Raw genomic sequence first — 21,750 nt, forward strand, 5'->3', positions numbered from 1 at the left:
ATTAACTATTTTTTCTTAATTATTAGTTTATTAAATAATAAACTAAATTTAAAAATCTGATTAATTCAAATGATGTGATTGTCCACATTAAATGCCACCTAAGGTGATATGAAAATGTGGTACAAAAATATGGTATAAATAGCATTACTCAATCTTGATAGCCAGATGGTGATTGTATTAAATACATGTATTTACATGAACTATATCTGACCGTTAGATGGTATTAAATATAATATTGACATAAATTATATTTGATTGTAGGTGATGATTATATTAAATACATCTAAGGATTATAGCTAATCATTTAGATTAATAGTTAATTGTTATATGTTTCATTGTTTCTACTCTCAAATCATAATTAAAAACAAAAACAAAAACTCTCGAGCCCCACTTGATAAGGCAACAACCACAACCACGACCTGCACTTTCCAGTTTTCAATTATTTATTTTAAAAATTATTTGTCTGAAAATGCTTTTAAAATGACAGTAAACGTTTTTTGTAAAATTGAATTTGGGTTCCAAAAGCTTTTAAAGTGCTTTTTGGAAGAAGTACCAGATATTTGCTTCTTAAAGTGTTTTTATTTTTTTTTATTTTTATGATTCATTTGGATTTTTACTAAGGATTGGTTTCAAAAATATTTCACTACAAGTGTTTTCCGTCATTTTAAAAGTACTTCCAAACAAGTCCGATGACATTTTCTTATTATAGTGAGCGTCGATTTCACATTAGATACTAGAGCAAATTTACTTTTTATATTGCCAATTTTATAGTTGAATCTTAACTTTTATAGAACTAGAGCAAGTTCTAAGTGATGAGCCCAACAACCTACTAAACTAAACATGGTAAATACCAATATTAAACTAAACATAGTAAATACCAAAAATATATATGACAATATTTAGGAATTTCTTATATATTCATTAATCTCCAAAGTGGAGTATATATAGGAGTTACAATTGGTATTACATATGTACTTCACCAATGTGGGACAATAAACTACTATTTACACTTTAACTAATATATAACTCGCAACACTCCCCATCAAGTTGGTGCAAAGATGTCACGCATGCCCAACTTGTCAAACGAGTTGGAAAACATACTATTAGACACAGCCTTAGTGTCACATCTCGGCCCGGGAAGTGATCACTTCCCGGGCCTGCTTCACCACCGTAGCACGATATTGTCTGCTTTGGGCCCCGACCACGCCCTTAGGGTTTTGTTTCTGGGAACTCACACGAGAACTTCCCAGTGGGCCACCCATCATGGGAGTGCTCTCGCGCGCTACTCGCTTAACTTCGGAGTTCCGATAGAACCCGAAACCAGTGAGCTCCCAAAATGCCTCATGCTAGGTAGGGATGAGAATATACATTTAAGGATCACTCCCTTGGACGAAGTGGGATGTTACACTTAGTAAGAGCAATCTCAATAGCAGCCTTGTTATCACAATGAAGTTTCATAGCACATTTGGGTTTAAACCGAAGATCTCTCAACAATTTTTTCAACCACAACAACTTACATACACCATGAGACATACCACGAAACTTAGCTTCTGCACTTGACCTAGCCACCACTTTTTGTTTCTTGCTTCTTCAAGTAACTAAATTGCCACCCACAAATGTAAAGTATCCAGATGTAGATCACCCACACTAACTGCATAAGCAATGTTAGGGCGAGTGCGAGACAAATAAATTAATTTCCCCACAAGCCTCTGATACCGTTCCTTATGAGTAGGAACTTGATCTGGAAATAAACCGAGACGATGATTCTGCTCAATCAGAGTATCAACAGATTTGCAATCTAACTACCTGTTTCAGCTAACAAATCAAGAACATATTTTCGTTGAGACAGAAAAATACCATGCTTGGATCGTGCAACCTCGATTCCAAGAAAATACTTCAATTCACCCAATTCTTTCATCTCAAACTCAGTAGCTAGGTACTTTTGAATGCGTTGTATCTCCTTCTGATCATCACCAGTCACTATCATGTCATCAACATAAATAATCAATGCAGTTAGCTTACCATTTTGTCGCTTTAGAAACAAAGTATGATCTGAATGACTCTGGATATATCCAAACTTCTTCATTGTAAACCTCCCAAACCATGCTCTAGGATATTGTTTCAAACCATACAAGACCCTTCGTAACCTGTATACAACACATTTTCCAGGAGATGTTCCAATACCAGGTGGAAGATCCATATACAGTTCCTCCTTAAGATCACCATGAAGGAAAGCATTCTTAATATTAAACTGCAACAGAGGCCAATCCTGGTTTGCTGCTAAGGATAGAAGAACATGCACAATATTAAGTTTGGCAACATGAGCAAAGTTCTCCTGATAGTCCACCCCATATGTTTGAGTATAACCCTTAGCAACTAATCTGGCTTTATACCGGTTAATAGAACCATCTGCTTTGTGCTTAATAGTAAACACTTATCTACATCCAACGACTTTCTTCTCGTTTGGTAAAGGAACCAAATCCCAAGTAGAATTCTTTTCCAAAGCTTCTATCTCAACTTCCATGGCATTAACCCACTTAGGGTCAGACAAAATATCTTGCAATTTTGTTGGAATTGATACACTAGATAGCTGACATATGTAAGATGCATATGGTTTGGACAAACGATGAGTAGACATATAATTGTTGATAGGATATTTGGCTTTGGCATGCATATCAGACTCATATTGTAATTTAGGTTTTCCACGATTAGCTCTTGGAGGCAACTGATAAGTAGAAGAATCGTCATAATTTACCTCATGTATGCCACCATCTTGTACCAAACTGTTAGAAGAATCATCACTGGACGAACCATCATCAGGCAACTCGTTAGACATATTAGTAGCAGGCAACCGATTATTAGAAGGTAATTCGTCAGACATGCTAATAGGCAACTCGCTGGGCACATCTGATCTGTTGTCAGTAGAAATAGTTCCGGGAATAACAGGTGACCGATCATTATTTGTAGCCGATTGATCAGTATCACGCAACATAATAGGTTCTGTTCCCAACTCTGCCTGTAACACATCATCTATACCATCTCTTCAAATCTGCACTTCACTCCCCCTCTCTCCCTGAAGTGGAGAGGCGGAAGAGGGCTTCACAAAATATGAAACTTCCTCATGGAAGGTGACTTCCATGGTAATATAAGTTTTTTGAGTCGGATAATGATAACACTTATAACCTTTTTGATTGTTAGCATACCCAATAAAGACACACCGGAGAGCACATGCATCAAGTTTACTCCGCTGATGAGAGTAGACATGCACATACACAATACACTAAAACACTTTCGAATGAAGCTTTGATACAGAAACAAGATAAACATGTTTTTGTAGCACATCAAACGGTGTCTGAAAATCAAGAACCCTATTTAGAACACGATTGATCAAATACACAGCAGCGAAAACAACATGACCCCACGAATGATGAAGAACACATTTATCCAACATCAAGGAACGAGCAACCTCCATTATTTGATGATTCTTCCGTTCGGACACATCATTTTGTTGGGGTGTAAACGGAGTAGTTGTCTGGTGAATAATACCATGATCTTGAAAAAAAAAATGCCAAAGTGTGATTCACATATTCTCCTCTGTTATCAGACATGAAGACCTTAACTTTGGTCTGAAACTGAGTAGACACCATTGTACAAAATTTTTGAAGAAGTAACGGAACATCACTCTTATTCTTCATCAAAAACACCCAAGTTAACCAAGTACAATCATCAATAAAAGTAACAAACCAACGGAATCCATTAGAAGTAACTTTCACCAGACCCTACACATCAGAATGTATCAAATCAAATGGTAAAGTAGCTTTAGAATCACTTACAGGAAATGAAGCACGATGACTCTTAGCCATGACACATGTTTCACACTTGAACTCTGAATCACTATAAGTGCGAAACAAAGAAGGAAATAGATGTTTCATATAACTGAATGATGGATGTCCCAATCGTCGATGCCACAACCAAATTTGATGTCTGTCATCTACTTTAACACTTAAAACTTGATGATTATTTGAACCAGAAACAACAATATCCTCCATAGTCAAGATGTACAAACCCCCTATTCTTTTACCATGACCAATTATCTTCTGAGTTTGAATATCTTGAAAATAACAATATGTAGGGTAGAAGTGAGCAGAACAATATAAGGTATCAAGAAGTTTTCCTACCGACAAAAGATTGCACTTAACATCAGAAACAAATAAAGTACGGACCAGTGATAAGGTTAGAATCAGAGAGATAGTGCCTTCACCCTTCACATGGGAATGTGCTCCATTTGCACTAGTAATATACGGATCACGAACATAGTCACATAACTCATCAAACACTTTAGGGTCACTAGTCACATGATCAGTGGCCCCAGTATCTATTATCCATTTATTTGTTCCACCAAGATGCATAACAATATTATGATTATATTGAGCCACTGAACAAAAATCACGAACAATAAAGGCACAAAAGATACACAGCAGAATGAAAACAATTTACCAGAATACTGTAGCAGAGACTGTTCACGGCACTGTAGCATAGCACTATTCATGTCACTGTAGCAATAACTGTTTACGGCACTGTAGAGGACCACTATTCACGCACTGGGACATTATTCACAAAGCAAACCACTATTCACGCACTGTACTGTAGCGTTACTATTCACTTTTCTTTTTTTTTTTTTTTCACGAAGGAAATCACAAAAAATGTGGACACAAAATTAAAGCACACAGGTCACCAAGAGTGAACCGCTCTGATGCCATATTAAACTAAACATGGTAAATACCAATATTAAACTAAACATAGTAAATACCAAAAGTATATATAACAATATTTGGGAATTTCTTATATATTCATTAATCTCCAAAGTGAAGTATATATAGGAGTTACAATTGGTATTACATATGTACTTTGTTGATGCATAAAATTAGCGAGGACTTTGGTACAACAGAAAGTGTTAAGTTTGTGACCTTCGCTAGATTGCTCTGGTCACTAGTGTGGATAAGTATGTAAATGGATAGGGACATGGAAGCAAACACAAGATGTACGTGGTTCATCCAGATTGGCTACGTCCACGGAGTAGAGGAGTTCTCATTAATTGTGAATGGTTTACACAAATACATAGGTTCAAGCTCTCCTTTAGTAAGTACTAGTGAATGATTTAGTACAAATGACATTCGGAAATATTGTGAGAGAATGATCTTTATTTATAGAAGAGAGTTTCTAGTTTCATTCTAACATTGACACGTGTCGTGTTGTGATTGGCTTCTGATGTTGACACGTGTCGTGTTGTGATTGGCTTCTGATGTTGACACGTGTCGCGCTATGATTGGCTTCTGATGTCGACACGTGTCGCGCTATGATTGGCTTCTGATGTCGACACGTGTCGCGCTGTAATTGGCCTCCTGGTTGGAGGGAAACTCTTATGGGTCTTTGACGGTATAACGTTGATCGGTGCTCAGTAGTTTCGGGATTGGTCAAGTATGGTACAAACATACTTTACCAATATGGGACAATAAACTACTATTTACACTTTAACTAATATATAACTCGCAACACAACCCATGTGCTCCACATCTTGGAATAGGAATTAACTTGGCTTTTTAAGATTGTGGAGGAGTTCATTCTCAAGATATTTTATATTAGTTCACGAAATTTTGTTTTTATGATCAAAAGCGTTCATATTACAAGTCGCTTTGAAAATATCATCTCTGCAAGAAATCAATTAAAATAAGGAATTTTAGTTAACTGTAGCAAATACATAGACAATTTACAATTCTTTTACTGAATCCGTCCATATTTTTATACTGTTTGATGACTGAATGATCTCATGTTTTATTAAATTAAAGCAAAAATGATCTTTACATAATGATTTGTAATATAAACAATTTCAATTATGAGCACAAAATTCAGTGTATTAGTCACAAAATATTTTGAGGAGAAACTCCTCGATCTTAAGAAGCTAAGTCTTTCTTCTCTCGATATATATAGGGAGGCCGGCATACTTCACCACACAAGCATGTCGTCATAATATTTTGTGTTACTCTCAATATGATTGCTTTGTGCTACCAACAACCACACCAATTTCTCCCTCAATATGAACCTTTTTTTAGTTTGAGTGCCTTATCCTGTTGAAATATAATATTGGTCTTTTCCTAATCCCCACCACATACTTATTTAGTCCCAAGTCAATCCTGGCGGACAATATTATGCAAAGATTCTTGCATATATTAAGAACTGTAGTGTGCAAACTCGTAGCTCTGGACAATTCATATGTAAAACCACAATCAAATACCAAAGAATGGAAGAAACGTACTTCTGGTACAGTCTAGCACTACTCATCATCTTCCCTGTGATTCTCAAGCTCTCCATCACTACAATCACACAAAAACGCAATAAGAATCTTCCTCCATCCCCACCATCTCTTCCCATCATTGGCCACCTCCATCTTCTTAAACAACCAGTCCACCGAACTCTCCAATCCCTTTCTTCAAAATTCGGCAAAACCATACTCCTCCGCTGGGGCTTACGCAAAGTCCTCCTAGTGTCTTCGCCTTTGATAGCCGAAGAATGCTTGACGAAGCACGACATCATCTTCGCTAACCGCCCGCGCTTGCTCGCGGGAAAACACTTCAACTACGACTTCACAACGGTCTCTGTAGCTCCCTATGGAGACCTCTGGCGCAACCTTCGCCGGATTATGACCCTCGAGATGTTCTCCTCCTCCCGCCTCGTCATGTTTTCGAGTGTTCGACAGGGAGAAGTTCGGCTTTTACTGAATCAGATAATGAAGAGTAGAAGCGTACCGATCGACCTCAAGTCCAAGTTTACCGAGCTTTCGTTTAATGCGATGACGATGATGGTTTTGGGAAAGAGGTACTTTCAATAATTCAATTGTTCTAACACAGATGCTGTTTCTAATTTCGATCGTTTCGGTTCAGCTAATCTCAATCAACTGTCAATTAACACGATTCTGTGCGGATTAAGTGTAATTATCTTAATTTTTTTGTGTGATTATCCTCTGATTATAGTTTGAAATGTATCCGAAAAGTAGGATACTTGTATCTCAACAGTAAGATACACGTATTCCATCAGTCAACAACGTATCTATTGACTTGGATACGTATCGATTGTGTATCCGTACGTATCCCTCATGTAACCGTATTCCCGCGTGTCAGATACGGGATACGTTGGTTTTCCCCCTTGTCCATGCATCTAGTATCCAAAGGAATGAAACCAAGTTAGTATACATTGAAAACTGTTTTGTCAATTTCTCGATGTTGGATACTCAACAGGTATTATGGTGAAAATGTTTTGGATGTTGAAGAGGCGAAGAATATACAGAAGGTTATGCGGGACGGAGTGGACTTGTCCGGGGCAACAAATCTTGGAGATTTTTTACCCTTTTTACAGTGGATGGACATAACGGGGATTGAGAAGAAGATGGTGAGAATAATGGCAAAGTTGGATAGCTTTTTGCAGGGCTTGGTGGAAGAGCGTCGTGCAATTTTGTCTTCAGATTTTGCATCTAATGGCAAAGAGGTTGGCAAGTTGATGATTGATAATTTGTTGAAGCTCCAAGAAACGGATTCCCAGGTTTACACCGACGAAATAATCAAGGGAATTATTCTGGTGCGTAATTTTTAATTAAATTTGCAGCTGTTTTACTTTCCAACCATTAGCTTTTTGGGATTTCATAATTAGTTGCCGGTTTCATGGACTTATTAATCAAAAGAAAAATTTGTCAATGTCATGCGTAGCAGCTGTCGCACATCATATTATACTTTTTTTTTTTTGGTTGGTATAACGAGGGTATTATTAGAGGGACAATGATTGTCTGTCCTCTTATTTCTTGTGTTATTTTGTGTAATCACGGTTAAATCACGTTAATATTTTATATTATTTTTTATAGAGATAATAACATAAAAATAAATAGTAATATAAAATATATATGTGGTTTAACCGTGATCATATAAAGGACACGAAAAAATGTAAAAAGGCATACAATCCTTGTCCAATATATACAATTGATTTCTGGTCATATCGTGGTCTTATCCACACTTTATACATTAACCATATGGAGAAATAAGTTTCGAATCAACTCCAAAGATAAACATTATGTGATTATTGTACACCACACATTACAATTCATGTCTCTTTGTCATTTATATCTGTGCAGTATTTTGGGCTGACGATTGTATTTATGTTACTCTTTACATAAAGAGTAAAAGACTGATTGAAAAATATACACCGAATTACATGTTGACGTAAAACAATTAACAAAAACGAAAATTAATGAAAATAGTTTGAAAATTTTGAGTTTTACTCAAAATGACAAAAAGATGTGATAAGTGAATAGTATCAGAAGTGATTTTTTAGAGTAAAAATATCTTTAACATTAAAAGTGAATAGTACCATAAGTGTATCGTTAACACTCCCTTCACAAAATTCTTATCCAACTATTTTATACATGCATGTAACTGCCGACATCAAATATATGTATAATATAGTCATCAATGGGTAATGTTAGGTAGACTAAATTTACAAACTAAATGATATGTCATTAATAAGAAATAAACACGTTAATCAACATTTAAATAATAATTCAACCATCAACTGTTGTTTGTAAAATTTTATCTACAAATTTAGCCTCTCTAATATTACCTTCATTACACCAACAAAAAAAAAATGTAACAAAATCCTTAAGTAATAATTCAACTATTAACTGTTGTTTGTAAAATTTTTATCTACAAATTTAACCTCTCTAATAAGGACAAGGATTGTCCGCCCTCTCGCTTCCCGTGCCCTTCCGTGCCCTCTTGTTTGTGTAGTCACGGATAAACCACGTCAACATTTTATATTACTAGTCATTTTTGTCTTATTATCTCTACAAAAAAATAATATAAAATATTAACGTGATTTAACCGTAACCTTAAAATTGGATAGCAGACAATCCTGTCCGTATATATTATCTTCTTTCTATTTCTCACATGTCACCATGATATGACCAGAAATGCATACATTATTGTAGGTGTTGCTAGTAGCAGGGACAGACACTTCATCATCATCTCTTGACTGGTCAATGGCGTTATTGCTCAACCATCCAGAGGAGATGGAGAAAGTGAGAGCTGAGATAGACACAAACATTGGACAAGAGCGTCCGTTGGAAGAGCAAGACCTGCCAAAGCTCAAGTACTTACAAAATGTGATCCATGAGACGCATCGCTTGTACCCACCTGTCCCACTTCTAGTGCCTCACGAAGCTTCTGAGGACTGTGTGGTGGGGGGATATGATGTGCCACGTCACACAATGCTGGTGATCAACGCTTGGGCCATTCATAGGGACCCTGAGATTTGGGAGGACCCTACAAAGTTTAAGCCAGAGAGGTTTGAAGGATGGAGTGGTGAGGGCTCTCAAGGGTACAAGTTAATTCCGTTTGGGAATGGAAGGCGTGGATGTCCTGGGGCTGGCTTAGGAAACAGGTTAGTTGGATTGGCGCTGGGGAGTTTGATTCAGTCTTTTGAGTGGGAGAGGGTTGGTGAAGAGAAGGTGGACATGGGTGAAGGTTTGGGCCTTGCCATGCCAAGGGTCGAGCCATTGGAGGCTATTTGTAAACCACGCCCAATCATGCTGTCTTCTATGTGAAATGACATTGGCCTACGCCCTAAGCGTTGGCCACCGTCACGATCAATTTTTAAGAGTTTAAGAATTAAGAAAGGCATTTCGACCTGATGAGACGTTCCACTAGCCCGCTTAGGAATTCTCATAGATCGCAACTTTCACTTAGATAAAAAATAGATAACTTCCATTTTACTTTTTATTTTTTCAATAAATTGTAAGAGACTTATTGAATACTTGGAGGAACACTCATTAGATGAACAATTTTATTTTTTTGTTTTGAAAAGGGAAAATCAGAAAGAAGACCTTATGTTCATGCATGGTGATAGACTGATGGTACTAAATTGACCCCTTGTTATGAACAATTCTATATTATTCTTAAAAAGTGTGACTTATTCGGTACATGATTGTTGTTAAGGTGTGACAGGTTAGTCCATATCTTTTAAAAGTTGCTAAAAACTAAATTATACTAGTAACTTTGAAGTTTTGAAATTGTATGAAGTTATATTTTTTGTTTGTTTGAACATTTAATCCTTTGTTAAATATCGATGACATTTCATATGTGAGACCTACTTGTAAGCATATAAGCCACATTTGCACTATTTGGACCAAATTGTGATTAGTTCTTGGTTTGGAATGTAAAGCATCGATTTTGAATAGTTGAAGCTTTACGATGAATTCGTTTTTGTCCATATGACGCATATGTAACTTAGACAGTAGCAGCTTATAATACAAGAGAAAATCATTGCAAACTTAGCCCACTGTTAAAAAGTAAATGTGAAGACGTAAGCGGCCCACTTCATTCAATGGGCCTAACCCAAACCCAAGACCCTAAACAGCTAACCTAACCAAGGAAACCCAGCAACCAATCTAATTAGCCTTTTTCAAAAAATTAAATGAAATAATAAAGAAGGAAAAAGGTGAACCGTCAAACATTTCACTATTAGCATTAGGGGTGGGCACGGTTTGGTTCGGTGCGGTTTTGAGTGAAACTAAAATCGAAACCGAAATTTTTTACGGTTTGGTTCGGTACGGTTTTGAAGCCAAAACCGAAATGAAACCAAACCGTTTGGTTCGGTTCGGTGCGGTTTCAAACGGTTTCGGTTTGGTTTTTAAGAAAAAAATGTACAATTTGCAATTTAACATATAATAAGCATTTCCCATTAGCAATAGGAAAAAGACATTGGTTATATAAACAATTAGCATGTTGCATGCAGTTGTGATGTTAAAACATGTTTGTGCAACAAAAAGGTGTCCCGTACAAGGTATAACATAATACAAATTAAATAACTTTGAATTCATTAAACGTGAGTGAAACTTTCATACTAGAATATGTGATATCATGCTTCAAATGAGTAGACTTCATTAGATCATTGTTCGACTCTTGATAACAAAATTAGTCCACCCTTGTACATATATGTGTGTGTGTGTGTGTGTGATGGTATATAATAACAAAGGTCCTTCAAGTTAATGAACGAAAGAAAGTGATTAATGATGATATTCTAGTGTGGTTGAGTCCATACTAAGTGCATGGATTCTAACAAACAACTGATTAAAACATGAAAATTTTAATACGGACATTTAATTAAATGTTTATTAATATTTGCGGTGCAGTTTGGTTTTGGTGCGGTTTTCAAAAGTCAAAACCGAAACCAAACCGTTTTCTATGTTGCGGTTCGATTTCAAAACCGAAACCGTTCCAAAACCGCAAAACCAAACCGTTCAGTGCGGTTCGATTTGGTTTGTGTTTCTGTTTCGGTTTTTGTTTCTAAGTGCCCACCCCTAATCAGCACTCATGATCCATTTGGATTTTTACTAAGAATTGGTTTAAAAAAAAATTTCACCAAAAGCGTTTTTCGTCATTTTAAAAGTACTTCCAAACAAATCCTATGACACTTTCTTATTATAGTAAGTGTCAATTTCACATTAGATACAAGAGCAAATTTACTTTTTATATTGCCAATTTTATAGTGAATCTTAACTTTTATAGAACTAGAACAAGTTCTAAGTGTTGAGCCCAACATCCCATGTGCTTCACATCCCTGAATAGGTATTAACTTGGCTTCTTAAGATTGTGGAGGGGTTCATTCTCAAGATATTTTATACTGGTTCACAAAATTTTGTTCTTATGATTATAACCGTTTATATTACAAGTTGCTTTGTAAAGATCATTTCTGCAAAAAATCAATTAAATGAGGAATTTTAGTTAACTGTAGCAAATAGATAGACAATTTATAATTCTTTTACTGAATCCGTCCATATTTTTATACTGTTTGATGACTAAACGATCTCATGTTTTATTAAATTAAAATAGAAATGATTTTTACATAGTGATTTATAATATGAAAAATTTCAATTATGAGCACAAAATTCAGTGTATCAGTCACAAAATATTTTGAGGAGAAACTCCCCAATCTTAAGAAGCGAAGTCTTTCTTCTCTCAATATATGAAGGGAGGGCGGCATACTTCACCACACAAGCATGTAGTCATAATTTTTTTTTTTTTTTTTTGGGAAAACTAGACATTGTATTCTAGGGCCCAAGGTCAAACAAAGATACAAAGAGGTCCATAAACCACATAAGTACAAAACAAAATAGTGGACGTGAACAGTACACACAGAAGGGCGCAAAACAAGTTTTGGGGCCCATGACAAACACATACAAAACTACAGAACTCCCTAGAACCTTGCAGTCCCCTCCGTTGCCGGAAATGTCGTGAGCCACCATCACAATCCGCCCAGCACTCCAACCAACTAGTGCTCCAACACCGCAAAGCATCCACGCCAGTGTAAACCCACGCCCCGAACCACCATCAAGCAACCACCGCCCAGAAACGAAGAATTTAATGACTCTTACCACCTGCAAACTGACGACAATGCCAACAAAGGCAAACAAATAGAAGGTGGTGGTGTGTACACCCGAGTAAAAACTCTACGCACCTTCCAAAGAAAACACAGCTGAGTGCTGTGAAGAAAAGAGGTTGCAGATCGGGAAAAAAGAAGCAACAAGGAAGGATAGAGCCCACCTGAATTGGGACTGGAAGGAATTGGGAAAACAGAGTAAGAGGGATAGATGAGAGACATGGAAGTGGAAGGAAAACTAAGGTGAGGGTAGAAAGAAACGGAAGAATGGAGGAAGAAGGAAGAAGAACAAGGAAGGACAACAGAGGACGGTCACTGACCCTTGCTGGAGCTCGGGATGATGGCTGGGGAATAAAAACGACAACGAAAAAACTCACACAGAGAGGTGAGAAAGACTTTCAAAAGAGAGAACGACTCTCATAGAGAGAGAATTTCAGGCTCTCGTTTGTTATCATTCAGTCTGTCGTCATAATATTTTGTATTACTCGGACTTGGATTGTCTGCCCTCTAATTGTGGTGCTCTTCCCGTGCCCTCCTGTTTTTGTGGTCACGGTTAAGCCACGTCAACATTTTATATTACTATTTCTTTTTGTTTTATTATTTTTATAAAAAAATAATATAAAATATTAACGTGGCTTAACCGTAACCACACAAAACAGAAGGGCACGGGAAGGGCATCGAAATGGGAGGGCAGACAATCCAAGTCCGTATTACTGTCTATATTAATGATTGCTTTGTGCTACCAACCACCACACAAATTTCTCCCTCAATATATAACACTGTCAGATATGGGAGACCGGCATACACCACCAAATTTTACAATTCTCCATAAGTAGGTACTTAAAAATAAGAAACAAGGCTGGAAGTATTTCCTCATAAATACTAATTAGCTGGGAGTGTACTTTCTTTTTTTCTTATTCTTCAATAGACAAGCTGGTCTTCGGCCTCCAAGGGCAGAATTAGAAGAAAAATATGGACTTTTTTTTAGTTTGAGTGCCTTATCCTGTTGAAATATAATATTGGTCTTTTCCTTATCTTTTCAATCAATTCCAAGTCCCACCACATACTTATTTGGAGTCTGCCCTTCTTTTACCATGTCATTCTCATCCCTTCTTGTGCGATTACGATTAAGCCTATTTTATATTGATTTTTTTATGGAGATAATAAGGCTTGTTGACGTAGCTTAACCGTGAACGCACAATATAGAAGGGGATGGAAAGGATATGGTAATGAGAGGGCAGACAATTTGCCTCCTACTTATTTAGTCCCAAGCAATGTCTGAAATTTCGATATTATCGGCGATATTTCGCCCATAATATCGTTTTTGTGAGACACTGATATTTTCACACGTATCCACTGAAATATTGTCCAAATATCGCGATATTATCGATAATATCGCGATATTTTAGGCTGATGCGAATCGAAGAAGAATGCCGGAGCTTCTACAGCTCCGACTGACTGTAAAAGAACACCCTAGACTTCGATCTAGGTATCAAAATGAAATACAAGATGAGAGGAATGTTTTTATAACTTATGTTTGTCGTGAAACGATCGGAGGTGTTCAGAAAGTTCCTCGACACTCACGGCCTCGCTGGCGAGTTTCTGGGTTCCACTGTCCTAGCTGCATCGAGAAAAAGATAGAGAAAGACGAGTTTTAGATGGTGATGATGATGCCGTTGACGGAGTACTACGAACGACGTAGAGGGCGTAGAGGTTAGGGGAGATAGAGATGGCACCGACGAGGCGGAAAACGCGGACGAGGAGGAAGGCGAGGGAGGAGCAGAAGGCCATGTGGGAGAAGGATAGAAAAACTGATGTCTCTGTGCGTGTGAGAGATCTGTGTGTGCGTGTGGGAGAAGGGAGAATGGAGTGTTGAGCATAAAAAAAAAGGGAGGCTGATGCATTGAAAAACAATAATTGTCATGCATGCTGGATTACGAAAATGCCAAGTCCAAATATCATTGAAAAAAAAAATACAATTGTCATGCATGCCTGATTACTAAAAAGCCAAGTCTATAAAAAACTATATTTATTCATAGGTGTTGCACAACAGCTGTGCTTGAACAAAAGTTAAAAGCAACAGCCATGCTTGAATAATGGTAAAACTATCTACTGAAAAGTATACCCCTTGTCTCCCATCTTGGAAGGATTTGATTTGTCATAAACCCATGGTACAAGCCCAAGAGAGGACTAATCACTAGTCTTTTGCATGAATTTGGATGCATGCGTGGAACAAAAAAAAAATAATAATAAAAATGAATAAAGATGCATAAAGCTGCACATCAAAACTAAAGGGATAAAAAATTCCACCATTTTGTACGAAGAAATCATGCAAGTTTCCAAAGCAAAGAGTTTCCACCAAAAGACACCTGCAACAAATCAAGTATAAAAAAATATACATCGAATGAAATTGCGGAATGAGCATTCAAAATACAAAGCAGAATGAAAAAGTATGAAGCCTTACTGACCGTTCTGTTCTTCTCTCCAAAAAAAAAAATAACGAACAGTTAAGAATGGTACAAGAGAAGCTCGTGCGGAAAAACTGATGAAAAAAAGTTCAAAAAGGATTTGGAACTTATCTAAAACCACTAAAATGGGGGAATTTGAATTCTTTTCTCTGTTAGCCACCTAGCATGAGATAAATCCCTAAATAAAAAATAATAAAATAAAATAAAGAGAAGTTTGCAACAAACAAACTTTTGAAAAGAAATAATGTTGCCCACGCGAAGAGTTTAGACTTGGAAATCCAAGTCGTACAAGGCATGCATATAATGTCCCCTATCAAATTAAATTCTATTGCAAACAATTTGCCACGCCGAGACGAGATGACTTCACTTTCGGTCAGAGAAAAGTAATGTGGAACAAGGACTTCCTATTTTTCTGCAAAACGTGGAAGGTTTCTTGCAAGACGTGGGAGGTTACATGGTTAGTGGGAGAAGGTGGCGAAAGTTATGGCCTCTATCTCCCCTACGTAAAAGCTCCCGAGGCTTCCTATGATGCCTATAAATAGGCATTAGTCGCAGTAGAAGAAAGGAGGAAAACGAAACAAAAAAGGAGGTAGAGACTCTGCAGAAATTAAAAGAGAAATCAAAGGAGTGAAGTGCTGTGGAAGTTCAAGGAGACATTGAGATGAGAAGACAATGAAGAAAAAATAGAGAAACGAAACAAAGAAAGCAACAAGCATTCAAAGCACTCAAAGGTATAAAATCATTTGTTTTTTTTTTTTGTTTTTTTTCTTGGTTGTTCCTCTCCACTTTGCAGAAAAAGGGGAAGCATTGTGCTTCTTCAAATCTCTCCCATTCCCCGAAGCACAAATAAAGGTAGGGGTTCTAAAGAAAGCTAGCCCAAATCCTTTCCCAATCTCCCACTAACCTTCAAGAGATTGCCGAATACCACAACTTCACATAACACCAACAGCCAGAGCAGCCACAGTAGCCACGCCGTCCTCCAACCTAGCGTCACATCATGCTCCATTTTTCTCGTCGACGGTGTAAAAAAAGGTGGCCATGAACGAAGTCTTCCGGCGTGAGAACAACAAACCGCAGTGGCTGCCGAAGTTGAAGTAGTTGCTGCTGCTCCGTTTTAGGAGCTCGGTCCTAAGAATTTGGCGGTTGCTGTTACTCTGTTTTAGGAGTTCAGTCCGAAGTTGAAATGGTTGTTGCTGCTCTGTTTTAGGAGCTCAATTCAAAGAATTTGGAGGTTGCTGCTGCTCCATTTTAGGAGCTCATTGGAAACTTCGAATGAAGAGGAATATGACTCGAAGAATTTGACACAAAATTGGAGAAGGAAGTCACTAAAAAGAAGGATGCTTCTAGCAAAAGATAAAAAAAAAACCCTGTCGCAGTTGTTGTCTTACAGTTAAGAAGAAATAGAGGTTGCTGACGAAAAAGAAGAAGAATTTCAGTAAAGCATGTGAAAAAAATGGAAATCAGTAGCAAGCATGGAACCCTACGGCAAAGAAAGTCGTTGTTGATCTTCCCTAGAGTCCGTATGAAACCAAAATGAAAACAATGGTCGACGATATTAAGCCTTATGTGACGGGATCTAAAAAGAGCAACAATACCAGTAACCATGGATGGCAAATCATGATCGTCATCACCATGAGGAAAGCCACTTAGGTGGTACTGAAGTTAAAGGATTTAAATAAAAAGGCGTTCCTTTTTTGTTTAATGCACCAAAAGACCAAGCTTTTATTTATCCTTGGTGCTTCTGCTGAGCACTGAAATCATGGAAAGCAAAAGAAAGCCACTTCCCCATCTAAATTACGGGCTTTATTTAGAATTGAAGTATGGGGACAAACTGACAAAGGTCCCAGAAAAAAAAGAAGGAAAAATGGGCAACCTCATCTCATCGACACCAAACGAAAAAAATGAATAAAGGCTAAGTCTGCTCACGTGGAGGAGAAGAGAGGTCCCAGAAAAAAAAAAAAAAATGGGCAACCTCATCTCATCGACACCAAACGAAAAAAGTGAATAAAGGCTAAGTCTGCTCACGTGGAGGAGAAGAGAGGGTATTGAAATTGGGAGTCCAGTTTGCACCCCACGTGGGTGTTGAACTTTGAAGCCTTAAAGGCATAAAAAAAAAGAGTGAAGCTTGCTGTTCAAATGGGTTTTAAAATCCCATGTTAAAAGAGTTGAAAGTTCAAAGGAAAAAAAATAAAAAAAGTGGAGTGGCTTTATCCTTTGTAGAAATCTCATTTTCTGTCTTCTAAGCTACTTAAAGAGAAGACAAATTAAAGTCCTATTGCACAAAGTCTATTAGGCGATTACCAAAGGTCATATATATGGGTTTTAAAATAGGTCCAATTGGCTTTTCAGTTTACCATGTCTGAACACAAGTCTACAAATCCAAATCAAATATATTACGAACTATGCCGGTTTGATTCAGTTAAGGATACGTAGGCAGTCTGATATCAAATTTTAGACGCAACTAAGAAATCAAGACGAATCCCTGGTTTATATAAACTAAATTTATTTCTGCTGCTTTGAACAAGACCCTTGTGGGATAAATCATGTGAAGGAACAGAGGAAAGAAGAAAGAAGCTGCAAAGGAAAAGTAAAATTAAACTGCAAATTTGTCAGAAGAAAGAAGCTGCAAAGGAAAAGTAAAATTAAACATGGAGTAAGAAATGGTACCAAGCTAGAGTCAAATGCCAAAATATTAGTGGGTTTATCAGAAATAAACCCGTTAATTTTACTCTACGCTCAAGCGGCTGTTGACCTTAAAAACTACCAAGCCTACGTGGCGCGCAGGCCGAGTAATCTATAAGCTAACTACGTCATTCGGTGAATGCGGGGCGTGCCAACTCGTCGGCTGAGGAGTAAATTTGTTGATGTTGCTTTGGGTACCGGGCTGACTTCTGCGTCTTGCAATTGCGATCGAGGAAGGAACACGTCTCGGCCTCTTGGGTTCTTGAACCTGAAGACAAGGCTACTATTCTTACGAAGTTCACGAATCGTCGTCGTTGGATTCGGTCTGAGTGATGTTATTCGTCAGAGTAAACTCACGCTAAATCGACACCAAAGTGTAAGGACACAAATACTCAAAGCGAATATAAGTCTTAATAGTGAACGTGGTTCGACCGTCTGAATGCCGAACTCTAAATCCCACGTGAGAGTATTCAATCATAAAATAACTCGGCGTGCAATGCGCCGAGCTCAGTAAACTGTAACACCTCACTTCGTCGAGAAGGCTAATGAGATGACCTCAATCAATAAGGATTTGGAAATCCTTCTCGACCGAGACTTGGATAGGTAACCAACTATCCTCGCCGCAGTGCTGTTGATGTCAACGGAAGATGCTGTGAGATCGGTTGATTTTACGGCGACAGGGCTATCTATGCTGACTTAAGATATCACCAGTTACTTTCACAGTGTTGTTGATGCCAACGGAAGATGTGTCAGCGAAAAGAGAAAATAAAAATCTTAAAGTTGTTGAGAGAATTTGAGCAGGGCAGTTGTGTGTTGAATTGGAAGCCCTCGAACGATGTACAGCTTCCTCTATTTATAGCACCGAATACCTTCAAGGTCGAGTTAAAAACCTACCCGGATTAGGACTTCTTTTCCTGATAAAACACTAACTCGACCAGTCATATTTTCACTATAATTGTGAACCTAGTCCTTTATTGAGCCGGATTCACTTCCGGGTTATTAATCTTGCCGAGACTCCTCATTGCACCAGGATTCGACTCGTCATGCAGCATGACTTAACCGACCCAGGTTTGGAAGCCCACGACCTAACCGATCCAGAACTAAACGAACCCTACTAACCCTGTCGTAAGGCCTTCTGGGCCGAGAATAATTCTACACTCGGCCCAAACTGATATTTTGGGCCCAAACAGCGGCACAAAACCACTTTAAATGGGACAAAGCAGCCTCAAATGGCTAAAAGCCGATTCAATGGCACGAAGCCATATTAAATTCTGATGGCACGAAGCTGCGACAAAACCTAACGGCCCAAAGCCGTATCAAATATCAAATAGCACGAAGCCGAAGAAAAAGTCAAATATCAAATGGCATGAAGCCGCAATAGAATCTCAAGTGGCACGAAGCTATGTTAACTGGCACAAAGCCGTATCAAATTTCAGAATGATATAAAACCATATCTAATTTATAAATCACTCAAATGGCTTAAAGTCCTTGCTTGTACAAGTTTAAACTGCATGAGGCATTAAAAGCTTCAATGGCTTAAAGTCCTCGCCTGCAATAGCCTAAATTGCATAAGGCACAAACGCTCCAAGGGCACAAAATCCTCACCCGCATGAGCTAAAACTGCACAAGACATCAAATCCAAACAAGTATCAAGCATACAAAGAACTACGAGTGACTTGATCCCTCAACGAGGGTATGTAAGCAATCTAGGGCTCTACCTATACGCAGTCACATAATCAAATAAACACCCAAATCCCCAAGTTACGATTTATTCATATTAGAATCAAAGGGTATTCCTTTCCCAAAAGAAAGATTGTAATTAACAGGCGCGTAGCCTAGAATGGGTCGAACTCGAATTAATAAAACCCTATTCGAAAAATGAACGAGGGTGAAATTAGGTCGAGGGAATTATTTGTTTACATATTATGTATAATTTTTGCTCAACAGGGAGAAGAGAGAAGGATCGAGAGAGAGAGACTGAGGTCTCTATGTGCGTGTGTGATCTTTGTGTGCGTGTGTGGTCTCTATGTGCGTGTGTGGTGGCGTGTGATGTGAGAGTCTCTGACTCTGTGTGTGTGTGTGGTGGGTGGCGTGTGAGAAAAAAAGAGCATCCAAATAATTCAAAACCCTGACAACTTTTACAACTTGTACAATGTTTGACAAGACAAAAATATTGGTGGTTTCATCAAGATTCAAAACCATTTCCCTATCCTTCATATCCCATTCTTGTTGGGATTGAATCGAGCGACTCATAGAAAGAATCCGAGACTCAATCTTCAAATGATTTTGCTTATAGACAACGTCAACCAATCTCGGATCCATATGGGTGGCATGTTAACAATTACATGCAAAACTATTTTGGAGATTTATCATTTGATGACTACTTTTCACAATACACTTACTCTACACATAGAGATGATGAAGATAGTGAAAAATTTGAACCTTATAGGAACTCTATGTGGTACTAAGTCACTCATGTATCTTACCATGCAATGTATAAAGTGTAAAATATTGTATTAATTCATTATATATAAATGATTATGGTGTGTTTAAACTTCTTTCATTAATTACTACATATTTTCTACATTCACAATATTTGCCAGCTCGCTATATAATCAACTTAAATCAGTTAAATTCATCATGCAATGCATTTCCTTCCAATTTTTTGTGATAAACTAATAGATAATTGACTAAATAAACATCCTGTAAAGTTTCAATAAAAATTTCCAAGTTTTTCTTACAATTTTCGTGGTTTTTATTCAATTTTTATCGATATCGATAATATCCCAATATTTCCGTATTTTTGGATTACCGATATTTCCGATATCATTGATATTTTATACCTTGATCCGAAGTCAATCATGGCGGACAATATTAAGAACTGTAGTGTGCAAAGATTCTTGCACATATTAAGAACTGTAGTGTGCAAACTCGTAGTTCTGAACAATTCATACGTAAAACCACAATCAAATACCAACAATGGCGTAGCCACCCACAAGGCTAAGGTGGGCTGTAGCCCAGGGAGGTTTTCTGTAAGGGTAGTGTTATCCATGTACTCATTTTTACTTTTTACACTTTTCTTAATTGTCGGTTGTTCAAATTGAATGAATTGAAAATGATAAAAAATGTCGTACCCAGTGCACAAGGCTCCGGCTTTACGCAGGGTCTGGGAGAGGTGAATGTCGGCTAGCCTTACCCCCATTTATGAATTGAAAATGATCATTGACAAAATATTAATAAGGCTGTGTTGGAAGTAAAAATGGGTTTGTGAATAGATCTATTCTTTTGTAAACTCATGCTTATAGCCTACTCAATTTCAATACTTATTATTATTTAATGTATATTTAGTAGAGGAGAGGTAGTAAATAATAGTTTTATGCTAAAAATTATAAATTAGTTTTACCTCTAATCGCCCTTTATTCTATTCTTTAAAGAAAAAAACCATTTACCCTATGTAATTTAGCCTCTGTGGATGTCCTGGGGCTGGCTTAGCAAAGAGGTTTGTTGGATTGGCGCTGGGGAGTTTGATTCAGTCTTTTGAGTGGGAGAGGGTTGGTGAAGAGAAGGTGGACATGAGTGAAGGTTTGGGCCTTGTCATGCCAAGGGTCGAGCCATTGGAGGCTATTTGTAAACCACGCCCAATCATGCTATCTTCTATGAGTGAAATGACGTAGGCCTACGCCATAGCGGGGATGGGGGAACGAGCTTAAGCTATATGGTTCAAATTCGTTTCTTGACAAGAATCGAACCTAAGACTTTTTATTTACAAGTGAAGAAAAATACAACTAGACAGTAGTATTAAGTGCTAAAAACTCTAAAGTTACGAAATCTTAGGATGTGACGTGTATGTAAGGGAAAAATATATATTAGTAACTTTGAAGTTTTGAAAGGGAATTGTTATTGGCATTCCAAAAATCTCATTTTGCACTTCAAACTTTCTATAATTGGAAGGAAAATCACACATGTGAGGAGTGTAGAATGAGATTTTTGAAGTGCTAATAACAATTCCCTTTTGAAATTGTATTAGATTATACTTTTTGTTTGTTTGAACATTTAATCCTTTGTTAAATATCGATGACATTTCGTATGTTAGACCCACTCGTAGGCATATAAGCCACGTTTG

At 37.5% G+C, this 21,750-nt stretch overlaps 1 protein-coding gene and 1 long non-coding RNA gene across 3 annotated transcripts; one reads left to right on the forward strand and one right to left on the reverse strand.

Annotated features, from left to right (window-relative positions):
- The first annotated feature begins 6,035 nt into the window (after nucleotides 1-6,035).
- LOC126601194 (cytochrome P450 81Q32-like) lies at nucleotides 6,036-21,542 on the forward strand. 2 transcript variants are annotated; one of them, XM_050267871.1, is made up of 4 exons: nucleotides 6,036-6,873; nucleotides 7,293-7,629; nucleotides 9,029-9,480; nucleotides 21,127-21,542. In XM_050267871.1, the coding sequence occupies exons 1-4, from the start codon at nucleotides 6,299-6,301 to the stop codon at nucleotides 21,299-21,301; spliced, it is 1,539 nt and encodes a 512-aa protein (XP_050123828.1). In that variant the 5' UTR covers nucleotides 6,036-6,298; the 3' UTR covers nucleotides 21,302-21,542. The 2 variants fall into 2 exon arrangements, with proteins under 2 accessions (XP_050123828.1, XP_050123829.1); XM_050267872.1 differs by lacking the exon at nucleotides 21,127-21,542 and having other exon boundaries at nucleotides 6,037-6,873; nucleotides 9,029-10,018.
- LOC126601223 (uncharacterized) lies at nucleotides 12,008-12,905 on the reverse strand. The gene is made up of 2 exons (XR_007615701.1): nucleotides 12,642-12,905; nucleotides 12,008-12,555 (listed from the first exon to the last, which is right to left on the reverse strand). It is a non-coding gene; the product is annotated as an uncharacterized LOC126601223 (long non-coding RNA).
- Nucleotides 21,543-21,750: the final 208 nt, after the last annotated feature.

This window comes from Malus sylvestris, chromosome 15 (genome assembly GCF_916048215.2).
Source record: "Malus sylvestris chromosome 15, drMalSylv7.2, whole genome shotgun sequence".
NCBI classification, from domain to species: domain Eukaryota; kingdom Viridiplantae; phylum Streptophyta; class Magnoliopsida; order Rosales; family Rosaceae; genus Malus; species Malus sylvestris.

Excerpts from the sequence above, each read along its gene's own strand:
- LOC126601194 (XM_050267871.1), top strand. The coding sequence starts at position 6,299 with ATGGAAGAAACGTACTTCTGGTACAGTCTAGCACTACTCATCATCTTC. Across the intron at positions 7,630-9,028 it reads TAATCAAGGGAATTATTCTG|GTGTTGCTAGTAGCAGGGAC; the intron begins GTGCGTAATTTT and ends ACATTATTGTAG. Across the intron at positions 9,481-21,126 it reads GGGGCTGGCTTAGGAAACAG|GTTTGTTGGATTGGCGCTGG; the intron begins GTTAGTTGGATT and ends CTTAGCAAAGAG.